The 24,368-nt window shown below is 33.5% G+C and overlaps 1 protein-coding gene across 2 annotated transcripts in view; it reads right to left on the bottom strand.

Annotated features, from left to right (window-relative positions):
• Positions 1 to 339: 339 nt before the first annotated feature.
• Positions 340 to 24,368, bottom strand: part of LOC110702912 (twinkle homolog protein, chloroplastic/mitochondrial-like) — a 32,127-nt gene continuing 8,098 nt past the window's right edge. For both annotated transcript variants that reach the window (XM_021880664.1, XM_021880666.1), the window contains 12 exons: positions 22,882 to 22,929; positions 22,703 to 22,788; positions 22,555 to 22,615; positions 19,991 to 20,173; positions 17,553 to 17,684; positions 14,452 to 14,513; positions 5,790 to 5,873; positions 4,791 to 4,922; positions 2,374 to 2,470; positions 2,172 to 2,306; positions 2,015 to 2,082; positions 340 to 800 (listed from right to left, as the gene is read on the bottom strand). In XM_021880664.1, the coding sequence (XP_021736356.1) occupies positions 758 to 800; positions 2,015 to 2,082; positions 2,172 to 2,306; positions 2,374 to 2,470; positions 4,791 to 4,922; positions 5,790 to 5,873; positions 14,452 to 14,513; positions 17,553 to 17,684; positions 19,991 to 20,173; positions 22,555 to 22,615; positions 22,703 to 22,788; positions 22,882 to 22,929 (1,131 nt within the window). In that variant the 3' untranslated portion in view covers positions 340 to 757. The remainder of the gene's footprint in view (positions 801 to 2,014; positions 2,083 to 2,171; positions 2,307 to 2,373; positions 2,471 to 4,790; positions 4,923 to 5,789; positions 5,874 to 14,451; positions 14,514 to 17,552; positions 17,685 to 19,990; positions 20,174 to 22,554; positions 22,616 to 22,702; positions 22,789 to 22,881; positions 22,930 to 24,368) is intronic.

The raw sequence follows: 24,368 nt of genomic DNA on the forward strand, positions 1-24,368 counted from the left end.
GATGAAGCGCACACTCCAACACCGTATATTCGTACCCCTGCTCAACGGACGACTTTAAGCTTCAATCCTCTAAGAGCAATTTTTATGGCATCTAAGGAAGGTAAGCCACCTTTTATATAGGCTTATGTTAAATGTAAACTTAGAATCTTTTGCCTAATTTAGAGCTTGATTGAGATTTTCTCTCCAAGTGTACATAATTAAATACTAGTACTAAAAAAAAAAAATAAAAAAAAAAAATAGTTGCATGAAACTTATATTAACCTCTATTTAATAGCAAATGTCATGATAAAAATTAGTTTTAATACATTACTTAAAAACTATAGTCAAAGTTCATATATATACAATGAACAATACATATATAACAGTAGAATTTTACTTTATCATACAATACAATTAGCAATAGAATTTTACTAAAAAAATTAAGGTCAAAATTAGAATACAAACAGTGCATTACTGCTGCTATTAAAAATAATAAAAAATAAAATAAAATAAAATAACCTTCTTTTCCTGCTGCTATTTCTAGAGCATATGCTAACAATGAACTCTGTTTCTTTCCTCCATACTTGCAAACTTCCAGTTAAATTAGAAAGAAACATCCATTAAAAAAAAAAAAACCCTTCTATCTTGAGTGTATACCACCAATATTTCCCCCCACCTTGGAAATTGCAGAAGGGCCTTGAAGAATCAATATACTCCATTAGGCGATTGGTTCATCTGACCATAAGTCATTGCCATCGTCATATTGGAGCGTGTGAAATTAGTGTTTTGGCTCAAACGGCTCCACAAATTCACCAGTTATCCTGCACAAAAAACTTTTGTTAGCTTTTAATATCTTGTAAATTTTAAATCTCATTTGGAGGGGCTATCAGAATGATTTTAATTTTCATAAGCTCCTCTCTGTTCTCATCCCTGCCATAAGAAGGTAGATGACACTTCTGCCTAATACTTGTGAGCTAGACTAGAAGTCCAGCCACCATCCTTGTCAAATTCATTGTAGAATTAAAAGTTGAACCTTTGACAGATTATACATCGAAGATAAACTTGCACCCTTTGAGACCAAACCATTCTACTATCTCCGATTTCTTTTCTACCAAAATCTCAATACAAGGAATCCGATTAAGTTGACAAGGCTTGCAAGCAGCTATCCTCATTTCCCAAACTAGCCCGTTTCAACAATTTCATATTACAACTAGCATCCTTATTTCTTTAATGTTAACACGCCATTAATTAATTTCAACCATTTACTATGCTACAGTATCACATCAACAACTATCTTCCTCACACTAACAGTAATACCACATCCCAAAACTTGTATGTTATCTTATGCCTCAATGCTCTTTATCTCTATTATATAAGCCAAGGGCAGGGAGGGGTGATATGTTGGTGTCCACTTTTGAAGTACCTAATTGCCCCTAAAAGCTTAACCAAAATTTTTTAAAAATATTCAACATAAAAACTTGAGTTTCCACACAAAACTATGAAAATTACTCATTTTACTTAAACTAAGAATCTTCCAACAATAAATAAAACCTTTGACTAGAATAATTGCAATACAATTTAGAGAAGTGATAGATACATAGTGAAAATGATTATGAAAATGGCAACTATAAAAAAAATGCACAACATAATGAACATGAGAAAGAACATTGCACATCAAGGAAGAAAATGAGTAGAAATGCCCATGTTAGTTTTTATGTTCAAAATTTGATTATAATCTAGAACTTTTAATTACTTTATAATCTTTATGTTACGGGTTTAATTAAAATTTTTATGTTACAAATTTTTTAATTATAGACTGTAATTTAAATTTTCATGTTCTAATAACTCCAATAGTTTTATGTACGTAAGAAATGTATTTAAATTTGACCAACTTTACATAATTTTTTTAGAATACATATGTAGGCCTTTCTTATTTTCTGGGTTGTTTTCACACCATCAGATTGATAATCTGATGAATATCCAACGGCTAAGATTGCTTATTTTTAGGTTATATATAAACGGCAACAGTAAGTACCTCTTATAGGTCAAGTAGGTATCACCAATTGTGCCAGCAACCTTATTCCGCACCTTCCTTACACAGATCTGAGAAAAATGAAACAGAAGTCAGTGCTTTAGTGAAAAATGGGTTCAAAAATGTGAAAAATGGATTCAAAATGGACAGATTTCATAACCTGTACTCTATCAATAGGGCCAGCCTCTGGATCCCTGTTACGATGTACTACAATTCCATTATCACATTTGTTGATGAAATGTGCACTACCACTGATGTCATAAAGATTAGGAGCATTCCCAACCCAGTTGTGCAGCTGTTTGAGAGAAAGGAATCAGAATAGAATCTGGAAGGAAAAAGGACAGTGAATTCACTCAGCTCACCTGTCTAGGATGAGCAACAAACCAAACATGGCAAGAGTGATGTTGAGCAAATCGCTTGACCATTGTGAGCATCTGGCTAACGTACTCTGTTTCCGTCCTGTTGCATATATTGTTCAGAGCCATAACTTCAAGAATGGGATTGAGTCCAGCAGAAATATATAAAGATCAATCATCTAAAATAAAGATCCACTTTCACATGGAAAATTTGGAATATAATAAGAATAATACAATCCTAGTGGCAATAAGAAGTCAACAATAACAACCTAGACCTCAACCATCATTTTGAGATGAAAATAATGCAGCCAAGAAAAAACAAGGTCAGTGCTATATTCTACTAATATATATGGACCAATAAGAATCAAACTATAACAATGACCCCAGCCCCTACTCCCACGGTTGAATTAGTGAGCCACATTTCTCTCCTTAGATTACATAGGGGGTTAGTGATGTGTTGTTTAGAACCATTGGGCCTACATGAACATCAACTAAAAACCTCAATTTATTTTTCTGTGGCACAACCAATGTTTTTCTCCTTAATTATTCACTTAAGGCAACAATTAATACTACTATTTATTTTTAACTCATTTTAATTTCTACCATTCATCTCCAGACTATGAGGAAATTCTCCAAAGGATTCCAAGATTTTGCGGTAAGAATAAGAATTGGAGCAAACTTAAAGGTTTCCATAGTGGCATTGCTAGGCTTGCAATCATATAACTAATATATAAAGCTAAACTTTTAGTCAGGCCACGAGACATCAACACTTGGCGTCTTAACTTTTCGCCAAGTATCGCGCCATGTAGGTGACAATTAATCATTAATATGACATGTAGGATTTATTTGAATATATGTTTTGTAAAATAGGATAAAAAAGTTGGATAGTTTCAGTAGGATACAAAAGTTAGTTTAGTGTTTTATTTTCAATAAAATTTGGATGATTTAGTAGGATAAAAAAGTTATTTTAGAGTTTTATTTTCAATAAAACTTTTGGTTTAGAATTTTATTTTCAATAAAATACCAATATTTCTATACAAATGACGGATCTAGAGAGGTACAAAAGGAAAAAAAAAATAAAAAATCAAAGACACCTGTTATTATATATAACCGTTCTCTTAAGTCTTAACTTGCAACCAGCCTTTCCTTAGATGTTTAGAGAAAATGAAAAGTGATCACTACTTTAGACAACCGTTCTTTTAGGTTGTGCATTATTACTTCTAATTTTTGTAGATTTCCAAGTGATTATTAATCCATAAAATACCCATAAACAGACACAGGTGATTATTTATCCATGAGTAGAAAATTCAAACAACATATATATTTTAGATAAAAAAATTTATTTTAAAATTCAATAAACAACCCGGGTATAACACGGGAGTCTTAACATGCAACGAACCAGCCTTTCGTTAGCTTAGATATTCAGAGAAAATGAAAAGAGATCACAGCTTTAGACAACCGTTCTTTTTTGCTGATTATTACTTCTAATTTTTTTTAGATTGTCAAGTGGTTATTAATCCATAAAATACCCATAAACAGACACGTATGATTGTCAAGTGATTATTAATCCATGAGTAGAAAATTCAAATAACATAAATATTTTAGATAAAAAGTTTTATTTTAAAATTCAATAAACAACCCGAGCATCGCACGGGCACAAAACTAGTTATACGTATAATCCAAGATTGCTAGGCTTGCAATTATGCTTATGGTCCAAGCAAAGACCTTTTGCTGGAATTTTCTAATATTTTGCTATCCTTGAGAAAGTATCAGCTTAAATAGGGCATTCATAGCCTGTAATTTAATTTTGCTAGGATCTTATTACTTTCCTAATGGGAGTAGGACTGCTTGTAGTAAACTGTAAACCTTGTTTTAGCCCAAAGGGCTTGCCTCCCACTAACTCCTCAACAAGCAAACATTGGCCAATGGCCAACAATTGTATTTTGTTTGCGATGTAGTCTCATAAATACCCTCTAAAATTTCCAGGAAGCCAAAGCTCAATATATTCGTGTATAAGAAGGTGGGCAACAAAATCTTTGGATATCAGTTGGAGAAAAGTTCTAGAACCCCAACCAGATTGTACCCCTTTCTCTTCTTGGTCAGATTGTACCTCTTTCTCTGGACAAAGGTTTGCTCCTACTGAGCTCATATTTTCAAGCAATATCCTAGCTGCCTTCCAGACTCAAAAATAGACATGTTTTGGACATCCAGGTACCCATGCTTAAATAATTGTAGACAAGGAGCTGCACAGCTTTCCAAAAGTACACTTCTTTACCCAACCCATAAAAAAAAAACTCACTCCTATGCTATATCTCCATCTTCTAAGCAAGCTTAAAGCAGTTCCACATTAAGAGACGCAGGAAAAAAAACACACACACAATGCAAGATAAAACTATTTATATGCAAAATAATAAGCACCGCACATGCTGCTAAGACGTTGATGGTCAAGCTCGTTATACGGATCAATGACAAGGCCACGCACACCATGCCTCAAAACTGCAGCTTTTGCTAGATCAAGAACCCATTTGATGTTGGGAAGGCTATCATTCTCACACCTGAATTACAATCAATCAGTTAGCAAGATATCAGCTGGAAGCTGCAATTCTGCAAATATCTCCATAACATTACCACATACGGAATTATCTAAACAGAGAACAAAGAAATTAATCTAATGCCTCTGAAATCCTGAAATTTTATAGTTTGATACTTCAAAAAAATATGTAAACCATAAACAAAATTATTGGTGTGGGAAAAAAAATCCCTTAAAAGATGCCCTCTCCTTTATGATAAAGAACAAAATTCAAGGTGAACTTCAGAACACTTTTCCAAATTGATGACTATTGGATGCCAAACCAAATTAAAAAAAAAAAAAATTAACGTAAAACTCATATTATTACCATCATTATATTTTCGCATGTCAAATGAATGTGGTAGAGACAAGATATATCTTATTTTTTTAAAAGTTTATTTCATGAAACCACGCCACAACGGCACAAACAAATCAAGACTTTGCCAGTGTTTTAGCAAAGAAGAGGAGAAGAAAAGGAAAGATAGCAACCAAACCAAACTAAGCCGCACCAAGAAACCTGCATGGTCTATGTAGGATCCTCTCACGTCCAAATGTATCATTTAAAAAGATTTGACAGTACATCTGGGTCACTTGAAGCATCAAATTCAAGGCATCCTTACACACCTAAATGCTGATAGACTATTGAACTCTTTTCAATTCTAAAATATTAAACAAGTACTTTAGAATTAGGTAAAAGAAACGAAACAGGCAAACAGTTTACAATGGATTGCATAGGTTTAAGAATGTAGTATGAAATAACAAAACTAATTGAAAGAACAATATGGAAAGCAGAGGAAGTTGAAACATCACTAAATCAAACCTGATTTTTTGGAGAAAAATATTGAAACCATACCGTATAAGTTGGAATGTATTATCTAGCCATTTCTTTCCTTGCTCTAAGTCCTCTCTAGTCATGCGCTCAAAAGATTTAGCATACCTGCACTTAATTGAAGAGTGTATTACTTTTTCCTGATTTGATTAAACATAATATTCTCATTAGACACACTAAGAGACTCAAGTGATCTAGCAATAGAACAATATTTAGTACTTCTACCTATTAAAAATAAGCCGAATTAGCAATCCTTTTGATCCAAAAATCCAAAATATAAGTACTTACAAGAATTTCTTATGATTCCATATACACATCATTTTCTCTAACTTCTTTGATCCAAAATATATGTAGTTTAACAACAATGCAATATCAAATGTGAATTATAAATATCAATACACCATTAAAGGTAATTCTATAATATAGATACTCCCTCCATTTCCTTTTGATGTACCCATTTATTGTGGAATTTTGTTTCCAGAAGAATTTAGTGGAAGTAAAAAAAAAAAAGGTGGATTAAGTAAGAAAGAGACGATACAAAGGTGGGTGAGTATAAGAAAAAGGAGAAAAAATTAAGACAGAGTAAGTGGAAAGGTGTATATTGAAGGGGGTTAGGATAGTAAAGTAAACTGACCTTAATACAAGAAAAGAAAATGCAAATATCAAATAAAAACACTTTAACACAGAATATGTTTATAATAGTCACATCCACTTTAGTGTTATCTCATTTTCCAAACATGTGAAATTTGGACAGGAGATTCATACGTTGGTCAAAGGTTATATCTTCAATAAAATTTGGCATTAAATATTATCACACCTTAAGCATAAGCACCTTAACCATATTATCCAAGGATGAAGTCATGGGTTTGAGGATTGAACACGAAAATTCTTGTTTCAAAAATTAAAGACATGGACACGGTAAACCAATCAAAATTTCACTTACAATTAAGCGCAACGTTATGAGAATTTATTTGTATTAGTATTACGTGGAGCAAGAGAAGATTTAAGCCCTGTTCTTTTGAGCTTCTCGACAAAGCAGAGCAGATCAAATCAGATCAGATTTCGGTAGAGCGGATTATTAATTATAAATTATTAATTTTCACCTACCCCCTATTACACTCACCGCTTCTTCCGGTTCCCCATTACCCCCACTCTTCTTCCTGCAAATTTAAACAGACTCTCCCATTCTTTCTCTCTCTTCTTTTTCACCTTCTCTCTTCACTCTGAAACAAATTTTTATTATTAGCATTATCATTATTATTATTATCATTATCATTATCATTATTATTACTATTAAATATTAAATATTATTATTATTATTCAATATTAATTATTATTATTATTATTATCATTAAATAATAGTTATTATTATTAAATATTAATTGTTATTATTATTAAATATTAATTATTATTATTATTAAATATTAATTATTATTATTATTAGGAAATTTTGACTTTTGGTACCTCGAAAATGACCCCTGCTGATTTTTGGTACCAATCTAAAATTTTATTTTATTTTGGTACTCATCAAAGTTACAAAATATAGGTTTTAGTACCTGTCTAACTTCCGTTAAACTTTCCGTTAGTGGGGCCCTGCCACCTTCGAGCCACCCCTTAGCCACCTTCAAGCCGGTAGCAACCTGGCACGCAGCCACCTCACCACCATGACTGCAACCACCATTAGCCGCCGAATTAACCACCAGCACCTCCAATTCGCACCACAATAGCCACCAATTTGAGCGGTCACACACAATTCGCAGCGGCAGCAACCACAAATCAACCTCACAACCAGTGCCGCTCCATCACACCACCACCACCAAAATTACCCCCTGAAACACGTCGTTTAGAACCAACGCCGCTCCATCACACCACCACCACCACCACCAAAAACCACCGTTTTTTGGGTTGTTTAAAAACCTTAAACGGGTTTGGTTTTTCGGGTTGTCTCAAGCGGGTTTTAGGGTTTCGGGGGCCGGCGAAAAGGGGAGGATGGTTGTTTAAGGGAGGGAGGGGGCCGGCGAATAGGGGAGGGGGGTTGTTTCGGCGAACGGTGGTTGTTTTGGAGGGGCAGTTGTTGTTGTGTGGCGGTGTGCGGCGGTTTTGCTACTGTTGTGGTTGAGATCGGAGGCGGGAAAGGGAGGAGGTGGGCTCGCTGGCGCCGGGGGAATGTTTGGGCACTGGTAGCCGGCACGAGGAGGGGGAAGGGTGGCTGACGGGGAGGGGGGAGGGGTGGCAGTGGTTGGTTGTTTTTTTTTTCTTTTTTAAGTTTTTTTTTAAGTTTTTTCTTTTTTTAAATAAATTTAATCATTAAATAATTAGATAATGGGCCCCACTTAACAGATTCAGTTAATTGGTACCAAAACCTATATTTTGTAACTTTGATGAGTACCAAAATAAAATAAAATTTTAGAAGGGTACCAAAAATCAATAGGGGTCATTTTCGAGGTACCAAAAATCAAAACTTCCTTATTACTACTATTATTTAATAATAATAATAATAATAATAATAATAATAATTAATATTTAATAATAATAATAAATAATATTGAATATTAACTCCGCTAGTGGGTTTCCCGCTTCCAGTCCCAAACCTGGATAAAGGAGGGGGGTTTCGGTATGCTAGTAACAGAAGTGTAAAACTTTGTCATATCCCATGCATGAGTCCAACTGATATTTTCGTGGGGGCATTCCCTACTCAGCGACGCGCTGCACTTCCTAGACCCAAGTATAGTGATAAGTATGCAAGGGTTGCTAGGTCGTCGCCCGGAAACGATTCGCCACATTGCCGAGTGTGGTGTCAAATGAGCAAGGGCGTGCCATTGGGGCGTTCCCTACTGAGCGACACGCTGCACTTCCAGACGCGGGTGCGGTGATAAGTATGCAAGGGTTGCTAGGTCGTCGCCGGAAGCGACGCGCCACATTGCCCAAGTGTGGTGTCAAAAGATCAAGGGCTTGCAAGTCAGGGCACGAAGGAGCGTGGTACTAGTGAGCATGGTAGGAGGGAGCGGGTAAGGAAGGACTTTAGTGCGGATTGGTTCTTGGAATGTGGACTCTCTTACGGGGAAATCAGTAGAAGTGGTAGAAGTGATAAAGAGAAGACGGGTAAACATCATGTGCCTTCAAGAGACAAGGTGGACTAGAAGTAATCGAGGTCTATCGGAAGAATGATAGGTTGATAAGGGTGATGTTGTGTGGAAGGAGATTGTGAATGTTATTAGTACTTATACTCCCCAAGTTGTTTGTTTAGGTGCAGAAGAGAAACGATAATTTTGGGAAGATTTAGATGAGGTGGTAATTATATATTGGAGGCGATTTCAATGGGATGTTGGGGTGAGCCGAGATGGCTTCGAGAGGGTTCATGGAGGCTTTGGGTATGGGCAGAGGGACGCAGGTGGTGAGGCTATTATGGATTTTGCCCAATCATATGATTTAATTTTGGCTAGTACCTGGTTTAAGAAACGGGATTCACATTTGATAACTTTTCGAAGTGGAGCAAATGCAACACAAATAGACTTTCTGCTCACAAGGAGTACGGATAGACAAAGTTGTTTAAACTGCAAGGTCATCCCAGGAGAGAGTGTGGTCACCCAACACCGGCTTTTTGGTTATGACTATTGGTTTGAAAGAGAAGGCGAAGAAAAAAGGAAAACAAGAGGAGCCAAGGACAAGATGGTGGAGTCTAAAGGATGCAAATGCTAAGGTTTTTACAGAAAAGGTAATAAATGAGGCGGATTAGGATGAAGAGGTGGATCCAGACATGGCTTGGTTACGAATGAAGAACTGTTTCTTGAGAGTGGCCAAAGAGGTCTTAGGGGAATCAAGGGGGAGAACTTCGATGCAGCAAGATACTTCGTGGTGGAATGAAGAGGTGAAAGCAGTAATTAAGCAAAAAAGGGAATGCTACCAAGCCTTAGGAAATTGTAGGAACGATGAAGCTTTTGCAGCGTATAAGGAGGCTAAGAGTAAGGCAAAGGCAGTTGTTCACCAAGCGAAAGAAAAGGCTTATCCGGAGGTTTATGAAAAACTTGACTCCAAGGAGAGAGAAAAGATCATTTATAAGATGGCGAAGAGAAGACAAGAGGCAAGGAAGGATATTGGCATGGTAATGTGTATCAAAGATAAGAACCAAATTGTCCTAGTATAAGATGAGGACATCAAGGCAGCAAGTGGAAGGGGCACTTCGATGAATTGTTTAATAGAAATAATGGAGTGGGGACAAGAGATACCTCTGTGAGTGATGAAGAAATAAACATGGAGTATGTGCGGAGGATTAGGAGAGTAGAGGTAGAGATTGCACCGAAGAAGATGAAGCCTAAGAAGGCGGGTTGCCCTGATGGTATACCGATAGAGGTGTGGAGGTGTCTAGGTAAGATTGGTATTGATTGGTTAACAGACCTCTTTCACAAGATATGGAGAGCTACAAGGATCCCGCAAGATTAGAGGAAGGGCACCTTGGTCCCGGTCTATAAAAACAAAGGAGACGCTCAAGATTGTTCTACCTATCGAGGGATCAAGCTTATGAGCCACACTATGAAGTTGTGGGAAAGGGTGATTGAACATAAGTTGAGGGCATGCACAAGCATTTCGGATAACCAATTTGGTTATATGCGAGGGAGATCCACTAGGAAGTAATCCATTTGATAAGACAAATGATGGAGTTTTATAGGGTAAAGAGAAGAAGGATCTTCATATGGTCTTTATTAATCTAGAGAAGGAATATGACAAGGTGCCAAGAAAGGTACTTTGGTGGGCAATGTTGAAGAAAGCTATGCCACGAAGGTATGTAGACCTGGTTAAGGATATGTACTGGGATGTGTCAACAAATGTAAGAACATGTGAAGGGTTGACAAAAAATTTTCCTATTACAATTGGATTACATCAAGGGTCATTGAACCCTTTTCCATTTTGCAACGGTTCTAGACGAAGTAACTAGACCAATTCAAGATGAAGTCTTGTGGTGTATGTTGTTTGCAGATGATATCGTTTTAGTGGATGAAACTAAAGATGGTGTTAATGCCAAGTTGGAGCAACGGAAGCAAATGTTGGAATCTAGAGGGTTTAAGCTAAGTCGGAATAAGACTGAATATTTGGTATGCCGCTTTGTTACTCAGAGGGGGACAAGCAATGAGGTGGTGAGTTTGAATGGAAAGAACTTGGGTCGATCATCCAAAAGAATGGTGACATTGATCAAGACGTGGCCCACAGGGGTGACTTAAGTGGAGAGCGGCCACGGGGGTGTTATGTAACTGAAGCATTCTCTTACAATTAAAGAGAAAATTCTACATGACAGGCATAAGACCAGTGTTGCTCTATGGTACAGAATGTTAAGCTTCTAAGAAGGAGCACATTAAAAAGATGGAGGCTTCTAAGAAGGAGCACATTAAAAAGATGGAGGCTACGGAAATGCGAATATTAAGGTGGATGTGTGGAAACACTCTAAGAGATAGAATGAGAAATGAGGTTATTCGCAAGAAGGTAGGTGTGGCAGGCATTGCAGACAAACTAATGGAAAATCTTGGCTTGGGCATGTAAGACTGAGACTCGAGGGTGCACCGGTACAAAGAGTGGAAGAGTGGGACCATGGAGGGGTTAAACGAGGGAGAGGGAGACCGAAAATGACTTGGTTGGAAGGAGTAAGGAAAGATATGAAATATATGGATTTGCATGAGGATGAGGCTTTGGATCGTAAGGGATGTAGGAGGATCTTGATTACAAAGAATGATAAAATTTGGTTCATGTAGCCGACCCCACTTATGGGATTAAGGCTTTGATTAATTGATTGATAGATTATTATTAAATATTAGTTATTATTATTATTATTATTAAATAATAAGGATTATTATTATTCTTATTATTATTATCTTTAAATATTATTAAATATTAATTATTATTATTATTACCGCATTATTAATTACTATTATTAAATATTGATCATTAAATACTAATTATTATTATTATTAAATATTAATTATTAATAATTAATTATTGTTATTATTATTATTATTAAATATTAATTAATCAATATTAATTATTGTTATTATTATTATTATTAAATATTAATTAATCAATATTAATTATTGTTATTATTATTATTATTAAATATTAATTATTAATATTAGTATTAATAAATATTAATTATTATTATTATTATTAATTATTAATTATTATTAAATATTAAATATTAATTATTATTATTATTAATTATTAATTATTATTATTAAATATTAATTATTATTATTATTATATTATTATTATTATTAATTATTATTATTAAATATTGATTATTAATTATTATTATTATTTTTAAATATTAATTATTATTATTAATTATTATTATCAAATATTATTATTATCATTATTATTAATAATCATAATTATCATTAAATATTAATTATTATTATTATTAAATATTAATTATTATTATTATCATTAATTATTAATTATTATTATCATTAAATATTAATTGTTATTATTATTAAATATTAATTATTATTATTATTATTAATTATTAATTGTTATTATTATTATTATTGCCGTTACTACTACTATTATTATTATTATTAATTAATAATTAATAATAATAATAATAATAGTAATTAATATTTAAAAAGGACATGGGGACCATGACAGATGGAGAATGTGAGAGTTTTTCTCTAAAAAAAATAATAAGAAATTCACAGCGGTAGCCTTGTTCTTTTGCTCATTCTCAAATGCTAACAAAATATTTGGCAAATCCTTCCAAATATCATTACTTTAAATTTTCCTGACATGACAATATTTTTACAATTAGCAACTAATTATCCTAATTACACAATAATTAAAAGTACAGAACGTAAAAGCACTCCCGCTGGCCACCCCCATGCCCCATGCCCCGTGCTAGCCACTAGAATCCACCTCCAAACCCGAAAGTCACACCACCTAGCTTGCGTAAACCCGCTTACACACCCCACCCCTCGCCAGAACCCTAAAAACACTTTCCCCTCTCCCTAAACCCTACTTCGTATCAAAGGTAGCGAAAACAAACAACCTATGTTACTTGACTCGGGTACCCATAATTCTGTAAAAAAAAATCCATGATTTTGAACTAAAAGTGAAATGTCTAAGCGTCATACCCATGTCCGAATCCAAGTGTCCGAGTCCAAGTGTCATACTCATGTCCGAAAATCACCTCACCCCTCGCCAAAACCCTAAAAACATTTTCCCCTCTCCTTAAACCCTAACCCGTATCAAAGGCAGCGAAAACAAACAACCTATGTAACTTGGACTCGGGTACCCATGTCCGAGACGGGCACAACAAATTCCATAATTTTGAACTAAAAGTGAAATGTCCAAGTGTCATACCCATATACCCATGTGTGATCTTTACAAAGGGGAAAGGGTTTTAGGGTTTCGACGCAGCGTGGGGTTTTGGAAGGGGTGGGGTGGGTTTGCAGGTTCAGGAGAGTTGGGTGGTGTGATTTTCGGGGGTGGGGGTGGGTTTCGTAGCTAGCCTGACGCTTTGTACTTTTTTTTTTATTTTTTACTATTAAAATTATTGTTTAAAAAAGATAATTAGTTGCTAACTATAAAAATATTGTTATGTTAGGGAAATTTATAAAAAGTAATGATATTTGGGAGAATTTGTCATATATTTTGTTACCATTAAGAATGAGCAAAAGTACATAGCTACTATTGAGAATTTCCCAAATATAATTCAAGTAGGTTCCGTGAGAGAGAGAAATGTTACTCCCTCCGTCCCTTTAAGTTCTTCCCATTTAAATCTAGCACAACATTAAAAAAAAATCTTCTAAATTCTTTCCAGTAAATAAAATAAAAAAAAATAATCAAGTGGGGTTGTGTTTGATTTGTCTCAAAGTACATTTACAATCTCACACTGTTATAAATTTTTCTAACAAGCAATTAGAGATATTAATAATTTTATATGCTGATAATAAAATGTGCCAAAAGGTGAAAAGAACTTAAAGGAACAAAGGGAATAAAATAATTTGGGTGGGGATTATGGGATGAAAAATAATAATATATGAAAAGTTACCAACAAAAGAAATAATAAAATATGGTGAATAGTTGCCAATAAAAGAAACAATAAAATATGGTGAGTACTGAATAGTCATCATTTATTTTAGAGGAAATGGAGGTGATAAGGGATATCTTGTTTTTATTTAGAAAAAAAAAAAAAAATCAATATTTACATAAGATAACTTTTAGGAGTGATGCTGATTGTAAGGTTAGTAAAGTATGTGATGGAAAAAAAATTATGCATGCAAGAGAATCAACATCCAGCAAATATATAATGGGTTCGCATCACTTAGACTTCCATAGGCCCCATGTTTTTAATCTCCTTATTTAAAATTTGATGCCTCAATATTCATCTCACACCAACACATATTTTTTATTTGGGCAGTATCCCCTAGTGAATCCAACCCGTATCTCCAATCAGCAAGTTGGTTAGTTCATGCTGACAAGGGTACGACTTAGGTTAAGTGTTATGTCCAAGCATCAAACATCTTATCAACTCCACTAGTCCAGTCACCTCCACTAGTCCAGTCACCTAACAATAGCATCTATACAAATTAGACTTCTAACAACATGCATCCATATACTATATCCTCCTTAAACCTTGACACTAAATTGAAGGAATAGCCAATAAGGTACTAAAAGATTAAGAACAAAATTAGTTGAAAATTACCGAACATCAAAAAATGGTTTCTTTATGTGCTTCTCCAAAAGTTTTCTTGCGTGTTCCCGAACCTGAATAAAATCAATCAAACATTAGTTTATAATATGCATACAAAGATTACAATCATATAATTCAATTTCTAAACAAAGCAAACCTTGTTGATACAATGTTTCAATTAAAGCTAAAAGGTCAAACATCAAAATTAGGAATTGATGCGTAAATGTCGCTTAATAACCAAACTTAACATTATCGAAAACTAACCATATAAAAAGCCCTAAATGAGTACAAAAAGGACACTCCTTTATTCTAAAAGAAAATCCCTATGAATGTAAGATGATCGTAGAGTTTAATTGTTTAAGTATTTTAAATTTTATAGATCAATATTTGCGTAGCATACAACTTGTAGCCAATACGTAAGAATGTAGCCAGTACGTAAAAATGTTAAATCAACAATCCAGGAAAAGGAGCACATAAAGAAAAACCGGTGGTTTCATGTTGATGGCTAGCTAGTATTATGAGCATTTGCACAAGGTTAAACCTTACATTCACAACACATGAATTTATCTTGGACATTTGTATCTTTACCCTAAAGTTGTCACCGAAACTAATTGATGAGATTTCTATTCACTTCCACTAAATTTGATGCTACTAACAAAATACTATTATACTATCCGTAATGCCCCTCACCAGCGCAGCTCATCACTGGTGGATCTTTCCACCTCTACCGACAACGTAGCTAAGAAGGAATAGTCCTTAAAGTTACCAAAGGGTAGAAATAAGGTTTGAGTGGAATTGATCTTCTCTGAGGGGATTGGGTCTAACTTTTCGGTGTTGCAATGGAAGTATTTGTTGGGTAATCTGGATAGACGGACAGGCATCAAGAAGTGTGTTAGCCGTGAAATAATGGGTCGGAAAAGTGGGTTTGCATATTAGTGGAATTGTGGGCTCAAGGGTAGAATTGGAGTTGAAAATATGGGTGGAGAGATGAGGCTTAAATTTAGTAAAATAAGATTCAAGGCCTTTTTCCCTTCTCTTTAGTAGGCTAGAGATTAGGAGGGTGGAGAAAGAAGAAGGAAAATTCTGCTTCATTCATAAAGGATATAACTAGATTTGCAAGGGAGGCCAATGGCACATGACCCATTTCTTTATAGTTGATGGTTGCCTCTCTTGTTATGTCATCAATCTATGCAAGAATATTTTTTTTTAGTGTGAATCTTTTTGTACAATTTAAGTATTATATATGTTTAGTTATGAATAATCATACATAAAGTTCATAATCAACGCAGAAAGGTAAAGTGACTTATCATGTCTCATTATTTATCTCCATCATGTAATGTCTAAGTTGGCAGTCAATGCATTTATGCACATGTTAGTAGTCAAGGAAAAGATTATTTTTTGCTACTATGCACCAAGTTTTAGGCAAGGAAGACTAAAATCTATTAATAATATTATTTATTTATCAATAATTATTCAAAAATTAATATGAAAGTGATTGTGAATGTAAACTAAAATGTGGGATTGGGTATGTGAGTCATTATCACCTACTTCGCATAAAACATAAGAGGATATGCATCAAAACTCTTGGAACGCAAACGCTTTTTTAATACCATGGCTCTTCTATTGTGGTACAAGTATCGTGCTATCATTTGCATATGCTAAAATTTCGCCACATTGTGCCATAGGTTTTTTTTTTTTACTAATTTGGATAGCTCTCAAACTAGGTCTCTTCGAGAACATTAGGAGAGAAGGAAACTCGTTCGATGCGTAATCCAAAGCAAGTAAGGTTGTCATAGTGAGTCACGTAACAGAATTTTGTAGTGATGTCAAGTGGCTTTTGCATATGATGGTTTTTTTTTTTTAACAAAAAAAAAATATTGAAACATGTTTATTTGTTAATGTAGATAAATAGTCAAGCAAGGTTAATTAAAAGGTTTTTTTCTGCATCAATTTTTATGTTGTATGTATCTCTTCATAAACTATTTATATTAGAGTTCATTCAGATGGATTATGGATTGTAAGTATATTTGGGTTTGGGGAATATTGATTGTTATTTAGTTTGATTTAGGACATAGAGGCTCCAACTTGAAATAAAGTTGATTGAATTGATTTTGGATTTTAATTTAGCTTAAGTTAGTTTTTCCACTACGTAACTTTGGTAAAAACCTTAGGCATTATAAGGTAATAGTAATAGCCTAGTAGTTCTCTTAAATATTTTTGGTGGAAAGGGTTTTTTAACTAATTGAAATATTAGGGTGCTACACATTCAATTAAAACCCACCACTTCCCATTACATCTAACTTTTTTATAAAATAATATACCACTATCTCTTTTCACAACTATTTTTCAGTAAAATAACAATTAATACCAAAATAACAATGATGTGGCATGATAATTATCATAACTAATCTAGGACAAAGGGTGTATAAACTTTATAAGAAAAAAAGGACTGCTAAAAATATCTTATGGCCTTTCTCGCTGATTTGGTAGTAATTCTACCATTTCATTTATATGCATATGATTGTGAAATATAGTAATTCTACCAAAAAAAGCAATTAAGTATGAAATTCTATAGATTTTGATTTACTACCTATATTATTGTGAAATATAGTTTTTTTTTTTCTTTTAAAAAAAATAAAAATAAAAGCAATTCCCAAAGTCATTGATCACACTTATATCAAAGATATCTAGTGACAAACTATTCAATTCACTACACAATATTTCAAAGTACAAGGTCAAATGGGCGCTTAAATTATAAACATCAACAGCCTTGCTAGGAAGCCCAAAAGTATAGTCATATGTTGCTTTAATGTTCAGAAGCATATGCACTGAGAAAGAATGTTATGGGCTACAACATTACTGGCTAATCTTCGTCCATTTAACTTCTGCAACATACTGTACTATATTAATCTTCAATGAAATAAAGAGGTCTTTACATGGATTAAAAGATGCAATCAAGGAACAATGTTTTAATGAAATAATTTCTTGAGGGCAAAGATAGCCAATTATACAGTTCAATTCATCAACTCATCCTCACAACATTTATTACTGTTACTGGAATTGTTCTCGATTACTGAGATTCAAGCATGATATTAATTTAAATATGGCCATACCTTGTTCTCCATTGAGCAAAGAGCAAACTTCCAGCCAACACTTTCATTAAGGTTGCATAATAAAGCATCAATCCATTCACTTTTTCCTGAATTAGGAACACCAGTCACAATAGTCAATTCACCAGGTACAACCTGTCAAAATCAGATAACCATGAAAGTTAACAAAACAATCTATAGATATGAAAGCCAAAACACTATCAAAAAAATGTAATCAAATAACCGACTGCTAATTTGGAATGCTTGAAGAAGAAGCAAGTGTGCCTAGAAATAAGAATTACGAAGCAAGACAACAAAGTGCAACCTGCAGACTTTTAAGATTCCCCTTTTCTGTTCAACAAAGTAAAATACTCCATACATCACGTTTTACATGCTAAATGATTATAGGCAACTCACTAGTCAAGTTTCATGTTGAAAACCCTTAATTTGAAGAAAAGAGCTTTGTATAAAAGCTACTGAACCTCTAATTTCACTATACCCTCTGCGAAAGACATCTGTATCTTAAGCTCTATCTAGAACCACTGTATAAGTCTCCTAGAGAAATTGTAGTCAAACTTAGAGAAAAATATAAGCATCCATTATGCTTTCTAGTTTCATCTTCGCCACATTCATCTTATGCACGTGGCAATGAATGTGGCGGAGATGAAACTAGAAAGTAGAGGTTACACCGATTGAGTACAAGATGAGGGAGAATCGCTTAAGATGCTTTGGCCATATCAGAAGGAGACCAAGTGAGGCTCCGGTGAGGAGGCTTGAAGAGTTGCAAAGTGTTGGGATCGCAAAAGGTAGGGGAACACCTAAGAAAACTTGGAAGAGGGTGATTGAGAGTGATATGAGTGTTTTGGGATTGAGGAAAATATGGTGTAGGATAGGGCGGTGTAGAAGAAGAAAATTCATTTCAATGACGTGCCATGATTATATATATACTTCTAATTTATCTTTGTATGTAATTTTATTATTTTACCTCATTCGTGTTTTGTAAATGTATTGATTTCCTTTGCTAAAGTTTTCTTAAACCTCTATGTGTTTTTTACTCTAACGCTTTTACCACTCCTTTAAAATTTCTTGAATTTTATTCTTAATTCTCTTTTACAACTCCTTTATTTTTTCTTGGATGCTCTTTCTTTTTCTCACTTTACTCACCTTTTTCAAACTCTTTTAATTGATTATCTTGCTATGTCCTTTTCTTTATATCGTACGATTCCTTGTGACAATTCATATTAGCCAACCCCAAATTATTTTGGGACTAAGGCTTTGGTTTTGTTGTTGTGGATGTTGTTTATGCTTTCTAGTTTATAACCAAAATATAATTAATATAAAAAGCCTCCATTTAAAAGTTAAATAAACTAACAATCTTACTTCCAATAAGCTACAGAGAGTAATGACACTTTAAAAGGACGGGGTATAATTCTAACAGTCCATGCAACCAGTTTTCAAGAGACTAGTGTAACTAAATCTTTAATCCCTCATTTCATTAAATAAAATTATTCTATTTTATTTGGCTTTGCAACACTGAATGCAAAAATTTCCTTCTAATATTTTTGGCGAATAATCTAAGATAACCCTGATGTATAAAGTAGTCCACAAAATCATGGGAATAAGTAAAGGACTTAAGATAAACCTGAGGTATTAACAAAGTCATTGCTCAATATAATCCATATTGTTTTAGATAGCTCCAAAATAACCTCATCATGGTTATTTCCAAATTTCAAAAAGATCACAACATTACTTTGGATACTCCCTCCGCTTTTTAAGTGAAATACATTGACTTTTAGTACTATTCACACATAAGCTTTGACATGATTTTTGTTACTTCTAAATAATAACTTAATGTTGTATATATATTGTTGGAATGGTCACAATGTAAACTTTACAAAAAAATTTATTAACACACAATTAAAGTTATTAAGGGCCAAACATATGCCCTGGCATGCGTGAAAAGTGTTAGTGCGTCACTCACAGGAGTGGAAAAGGGAGTTTTATCTAGCATAAGAGACATTTTATCCTACAATTAGAGCTACTTTCCCTTTTTAATCCCATTTTGAAAATTGTAAAATCATGCTTTTATCAACTCCATCCTTTTCTTCCCCTTTTGAAACCCCACTAATTTTCTAACTTATTGAGCACAAGTAGAACTAATGTGATGATTTGGTCTTTACAACCGAGCCAAAAAAGCTACTAATGTAGATGAAAGCAGAGCCACAAGCTATAGTGCTAGGAACTGTATAATTTATGCATGTAAAATTAGTAAACAAAAAAATGTATCATTAAGTCCTAAAAAAAGAAGGGGGTGAAAAAAAGGAACACATTGATCAATAGGATGTTTCTGCCTCATTACCTTTATGAGAGGAAGGAGAGGCACAAGGTATACGTTTATGCTTATGCATTAGTGCATTTTCTTTTCAATAGCTGTGGCATAAAAATTCATTTTAAATGCTTACATTGTAATACTCATCCAAACACCTCCAACCAGTAGAAACACCAAGTTCATCACCAAGAGCCATATCATAATATGCATCAATTTCATGAAAGTAGTCTCTGAAAGAGAACAATCCCTGAATTGGATATATCTCAGCATTGTCAATTGTTTCCTTGAGTTTTTCTGGCCCTAGATACATTAGTACCTATAAGCAACAAGTTATTAAAGGTCAGTAATTTCATATAATGATATAAAGAAATGATAAACAAAGGATTGTCGGTACATTTCAAATCTAAATACAATACAAATATCCTTGGGATGTTAAAATTCGTGAACTAGATCATTTTTAGGGGATCAGATTCTCAATGCATGAAACAAGGTAGATAACTGTGTTCCCATATGACAATACCAAATATTAAGTAACAGTGCTCCCCTTGTTTTTGTTTGTTATTTATTGTAATTGCAGGAACATAAACAAAGGAGGTATAAAAAAGAGGTAAATAATTGGGTTTTGCGTAGGAAATTTAAGGAATGAGATTACCAAAATAGGGATAAAATAATAGTGTAACTGAAGGAGATAAAAACAACCGAGCAAATATAAGGGCTTGTTTGGCATCATATTTTGTTTTCAGTTTTTTGTTTTTTGTTTTTTTTTAAACAAAAAAAAAACAAAAATCCAAAAACAGGAAACAAGAAACAAGAAAAAGGTGTTTTCACTAGCTGTCAGTTTTTCAAAATTGTCATGATTTGAATAAGTTTGACGAATTTTTAAATCATTATATGATACATATCATATGATTTTGAAAGACTAAAAACCAAAAAAGGTAAATTTCAGAAGAAAAGAAAATTATTTGTAATAGGCCATTTGACCACATTGGTATAAAAGTTAGCACATTAGTGACAGTGACAAATTTGTAAAAAAGTTATCTCTGGTGACAAATTGGTTTAATAATTAACAAGTAGCGTCAAATTGGTATTAAAGTTAACCATTTTCGACACTTAACCTTTTTTTTCTTGTCGCACTCGTCTATTATACTAATGCTTAATTTTTATTTTATTTTTTGATTTATTAATCTTTCTATGTCCTTTTGTTGTTGTCAATACTCATTTAATGTCCAATAGTTCTCCCCTCCATGCCCACTTAAATTATCGACAAATAACAACAAAAAAATTGTATTAGCAAACAAAATTCTCACAAAATGAAAGGAAAGAAGTAGGATATAATGTCACAAAAGTGGTTATTTAATATTGCAAAAAAAAAAAAAAAAAGAAAGCTGGATGAAATCCCAAAGTGTATCATCGAAGTTTGATCTTACAATTATTTTTGATTAATTCTTATGCATAGTCTTAAATTTTAAAATATTTTCTCTGATTTCCTCTTTTATTTATCTCTTTTTTTATTTTAAAGGTGAAAAAAAGAAAAGAAAATGATAGATTAATGTCCAAAATAAAGAATAATCATGTGTACAATAATATGCGCTTATTCGGATAAGAAATAAGAGTTAAATGTCATCACTCGCTAACTTTTATACTAATATGACGCCATTTGCTAACATTTATACCAATATGTCGCCACTTGTTAAATTATATACCAATATGTCACCACTTGCTAATTTTTATACCAATATGTCGCCGACAATAACTTTAATATCAATATGTTTTTTTTTTTACAAGTAATACCAATATGGTTAATTGGCCATTTGTAATATATAGACTAATTGATTATATTTTTATTAATTGTAAGCGTTAGAGAGAAAATAAAAAAGAAGAGAAAAACAAAAAAAAAAATCCACTAATTTGAATTTTATTCCCAATGCTAAAATCATACTAAGTATATGAGTAAATTACCCCATTACCCTTATCGTCCCAATTGCCCCCCTCCCCAAACAAAAAATATCAATTTATTGCTTATGCATTTGAGTGGTCTTGATTCTCACCACAACTCCACGAAACTAAATCAATGATGCCTAGATATCAAAAACTTAAGTTTCTTTCGACTTATAGGAATTCTAGAGAGAAAATTCAAGTCCACTGGCAATGTATCTAGAGGAATTTTCCGTCAACACTCATTTTTAAATCGCCATTGACATCAGGGGCTACTACAGTTTTCACAAGTTCTTGAGATGTTCCTCCAAATGCACCTTTTTTATGTTTTTAAAAGCATGAGCCTATGAAATTGACAGCCAAGCGTCTTTGGGCATTCTATATTCATTTTTTCACACGTCCTGTTTCTGGAAAAGCCAATGTCTGGAGTGAGAACAGTTCCATGCTTAAAATCACAATCACCGCAGAATCTGAATATGTAGCAAAATTAATGAAGTCTAATTTCTAATAATAAGCCTGTTATATACACTTTGTTTACTGCCTTCTTTTAAAAGTGTGTCCATACTCCCCATTCTTGCATTGTAGTCTTTTATTTTTTTTCTTTTAACATAGATTGCAGATAGGAGCAAATATATCCACGAATTTAACAACCAGTAAGCACATCTAATCAAGATTCCAGTCCGTGCAACAAGAACACTTTAATGTCGATAACTTGACATATGTGATCCACACAACATATCAGAAAGCAAAATAAACCATCACCTCATTTGCATCCTTGTAGTAATCAAAGTCATTTTTCTTTGGCCACTTAACTCGCCAGCATCTGCAATACATAAAGAAAATGTCAAATCATGTACAAATCCAAGCATGTGGCTAACCATGAAATAGATAGAATGTCAGAGAATTATACCTCTCCCTCCCAAAGCGGCGAGCAAGCTCCTCTGACAGTGCTTGGCCAGGGGGGTCCCCATCAGTTGCTAATATTATTCTAGATGCCTACAGAATGCAATTGATACCTATTTATTACGTCCATTTCTTCCTAATTATCAATAAAAGTAATACAAGTATTAGATGAATAGTGATACCAACCTTCTCAAAGTACTCCTTGCAATTCCACAAAAACTGATACTTTGTGTCCTAGCTTCAAAGAAACGCATGAGAAATAGTATTAGAAAAATCCCTCTAGAACTTCCTTATAGATGAAATATGATACTTGCTGTTGAAATCAGAATGACAGAGAGAACCAACAAAACAGAAAAATAATCTAAAATGCAAGACACCCAAAAAAAAAATGTGTAGTGTTATAACATGTTCCAACACATGCGATATGCCTTCGTTTGACATCAAACTTTTAAGCATAAACATTGACCTACCTTTTAAACATACATGAATGTACATGGAGATGTTAATTGAAAATTGACTTGCTTTGGGTGGAACATAATAGAGACAAAGATTTGGAGCCAACAAGTTATTAAAGGAACTTGCAAACGGTTATAATATACAATGAAAAAGACAACGGAAAGGACTAGTTATAGGGACTTATTGACAAGGTTATGGCCCATTGTAGATCCAAATTAATTGAAACTCCACATGGTGCTGACAATTTGATTTAGGGATGAAGGTTTCAACTTGACGAACAACCATAATTCATCCATATTGACCTCTACTCAATTCATTTAGGGACAACAGAAATTTGCAACACCACAAAAAAATCATATTAACAACCAAATAATATTAATGCTATGGTTTGTTAATTTAATTATAAGAAATTGAACATGGCAACTAAATTATAAGATACCTAACTATTTACTCGTGATTACTTTATCAGGCGTGATAGCATATATGGTTGTCTTAATTAGTAACAATAATAAGGTAATAACATGCATGAGTTTGAGCAACAAATACAATAAGCAATATAAAGTAAATATAAATTACAAAAGAATACATACATGGGATCTCAAACACCCTGTATCAAAAATTACATTAACAAACATATAAACAATAGACACATAATCAGTAAATATATACAAATAAGAGATATTTGTTTTTGAAGAAGGCTACTAAATTAAAGAGGACCCTTGAAGGCTTCTAATCGACCTAGAAATTGTCAATGATGTAGTATGGTGAATTATCTTGCGAAAATGATTTGAGAGAAGATTGTGCCAAATGACCGTAGGTTTGACAGTTAGGAGAAATAGCGAAATTCGGTTACCAAAAAAATATGATCAGGAAACGAGCGAGCACAATGCATTATTTTTGCTTATGTTTTTGGGCTTAAGGTGAATTAAAGAATTAATTAAAGCCTACTTGGGACTAATTTTCCTATGGTTATCTTTGATCCACCTTTCAGACTTTACATCAATTAGACGATTTGTATGGTCCATTCATATAGGCTTATTTAGGTTATGATCTCACGTTCATGAATAAAAATTTCGAGAAAAAAAAAAACCCCCTTGCTTCCTTCTCACTCAAAAAAGAAACAATAGGCTAACGGCTTAGGTGATATGTTTCTTGAGCTTCACTCGTTTTTTAACCCCTTAGCACCCTAAATAAAATTTATGGCTTCACTCACCTTA

The sequence above is a fragment of the Chenopodium quinoa genome, unplaced genomic scaffold, assembly GCF_001683475.1.
Source record: "Chenopodium quinoa cultivar QQ74 unplaced genomic scaffold, ASM168347v1, whole genome shotgun sequence".
Taxonomy (NCBI): domain Eukaryota; kingdom Viridiplantae; phylum Streptophyta; class Magnoliopsida; order Caryophyllales; family Amaranthaceae; genus Chenopodium; species Chenopodium quinoa.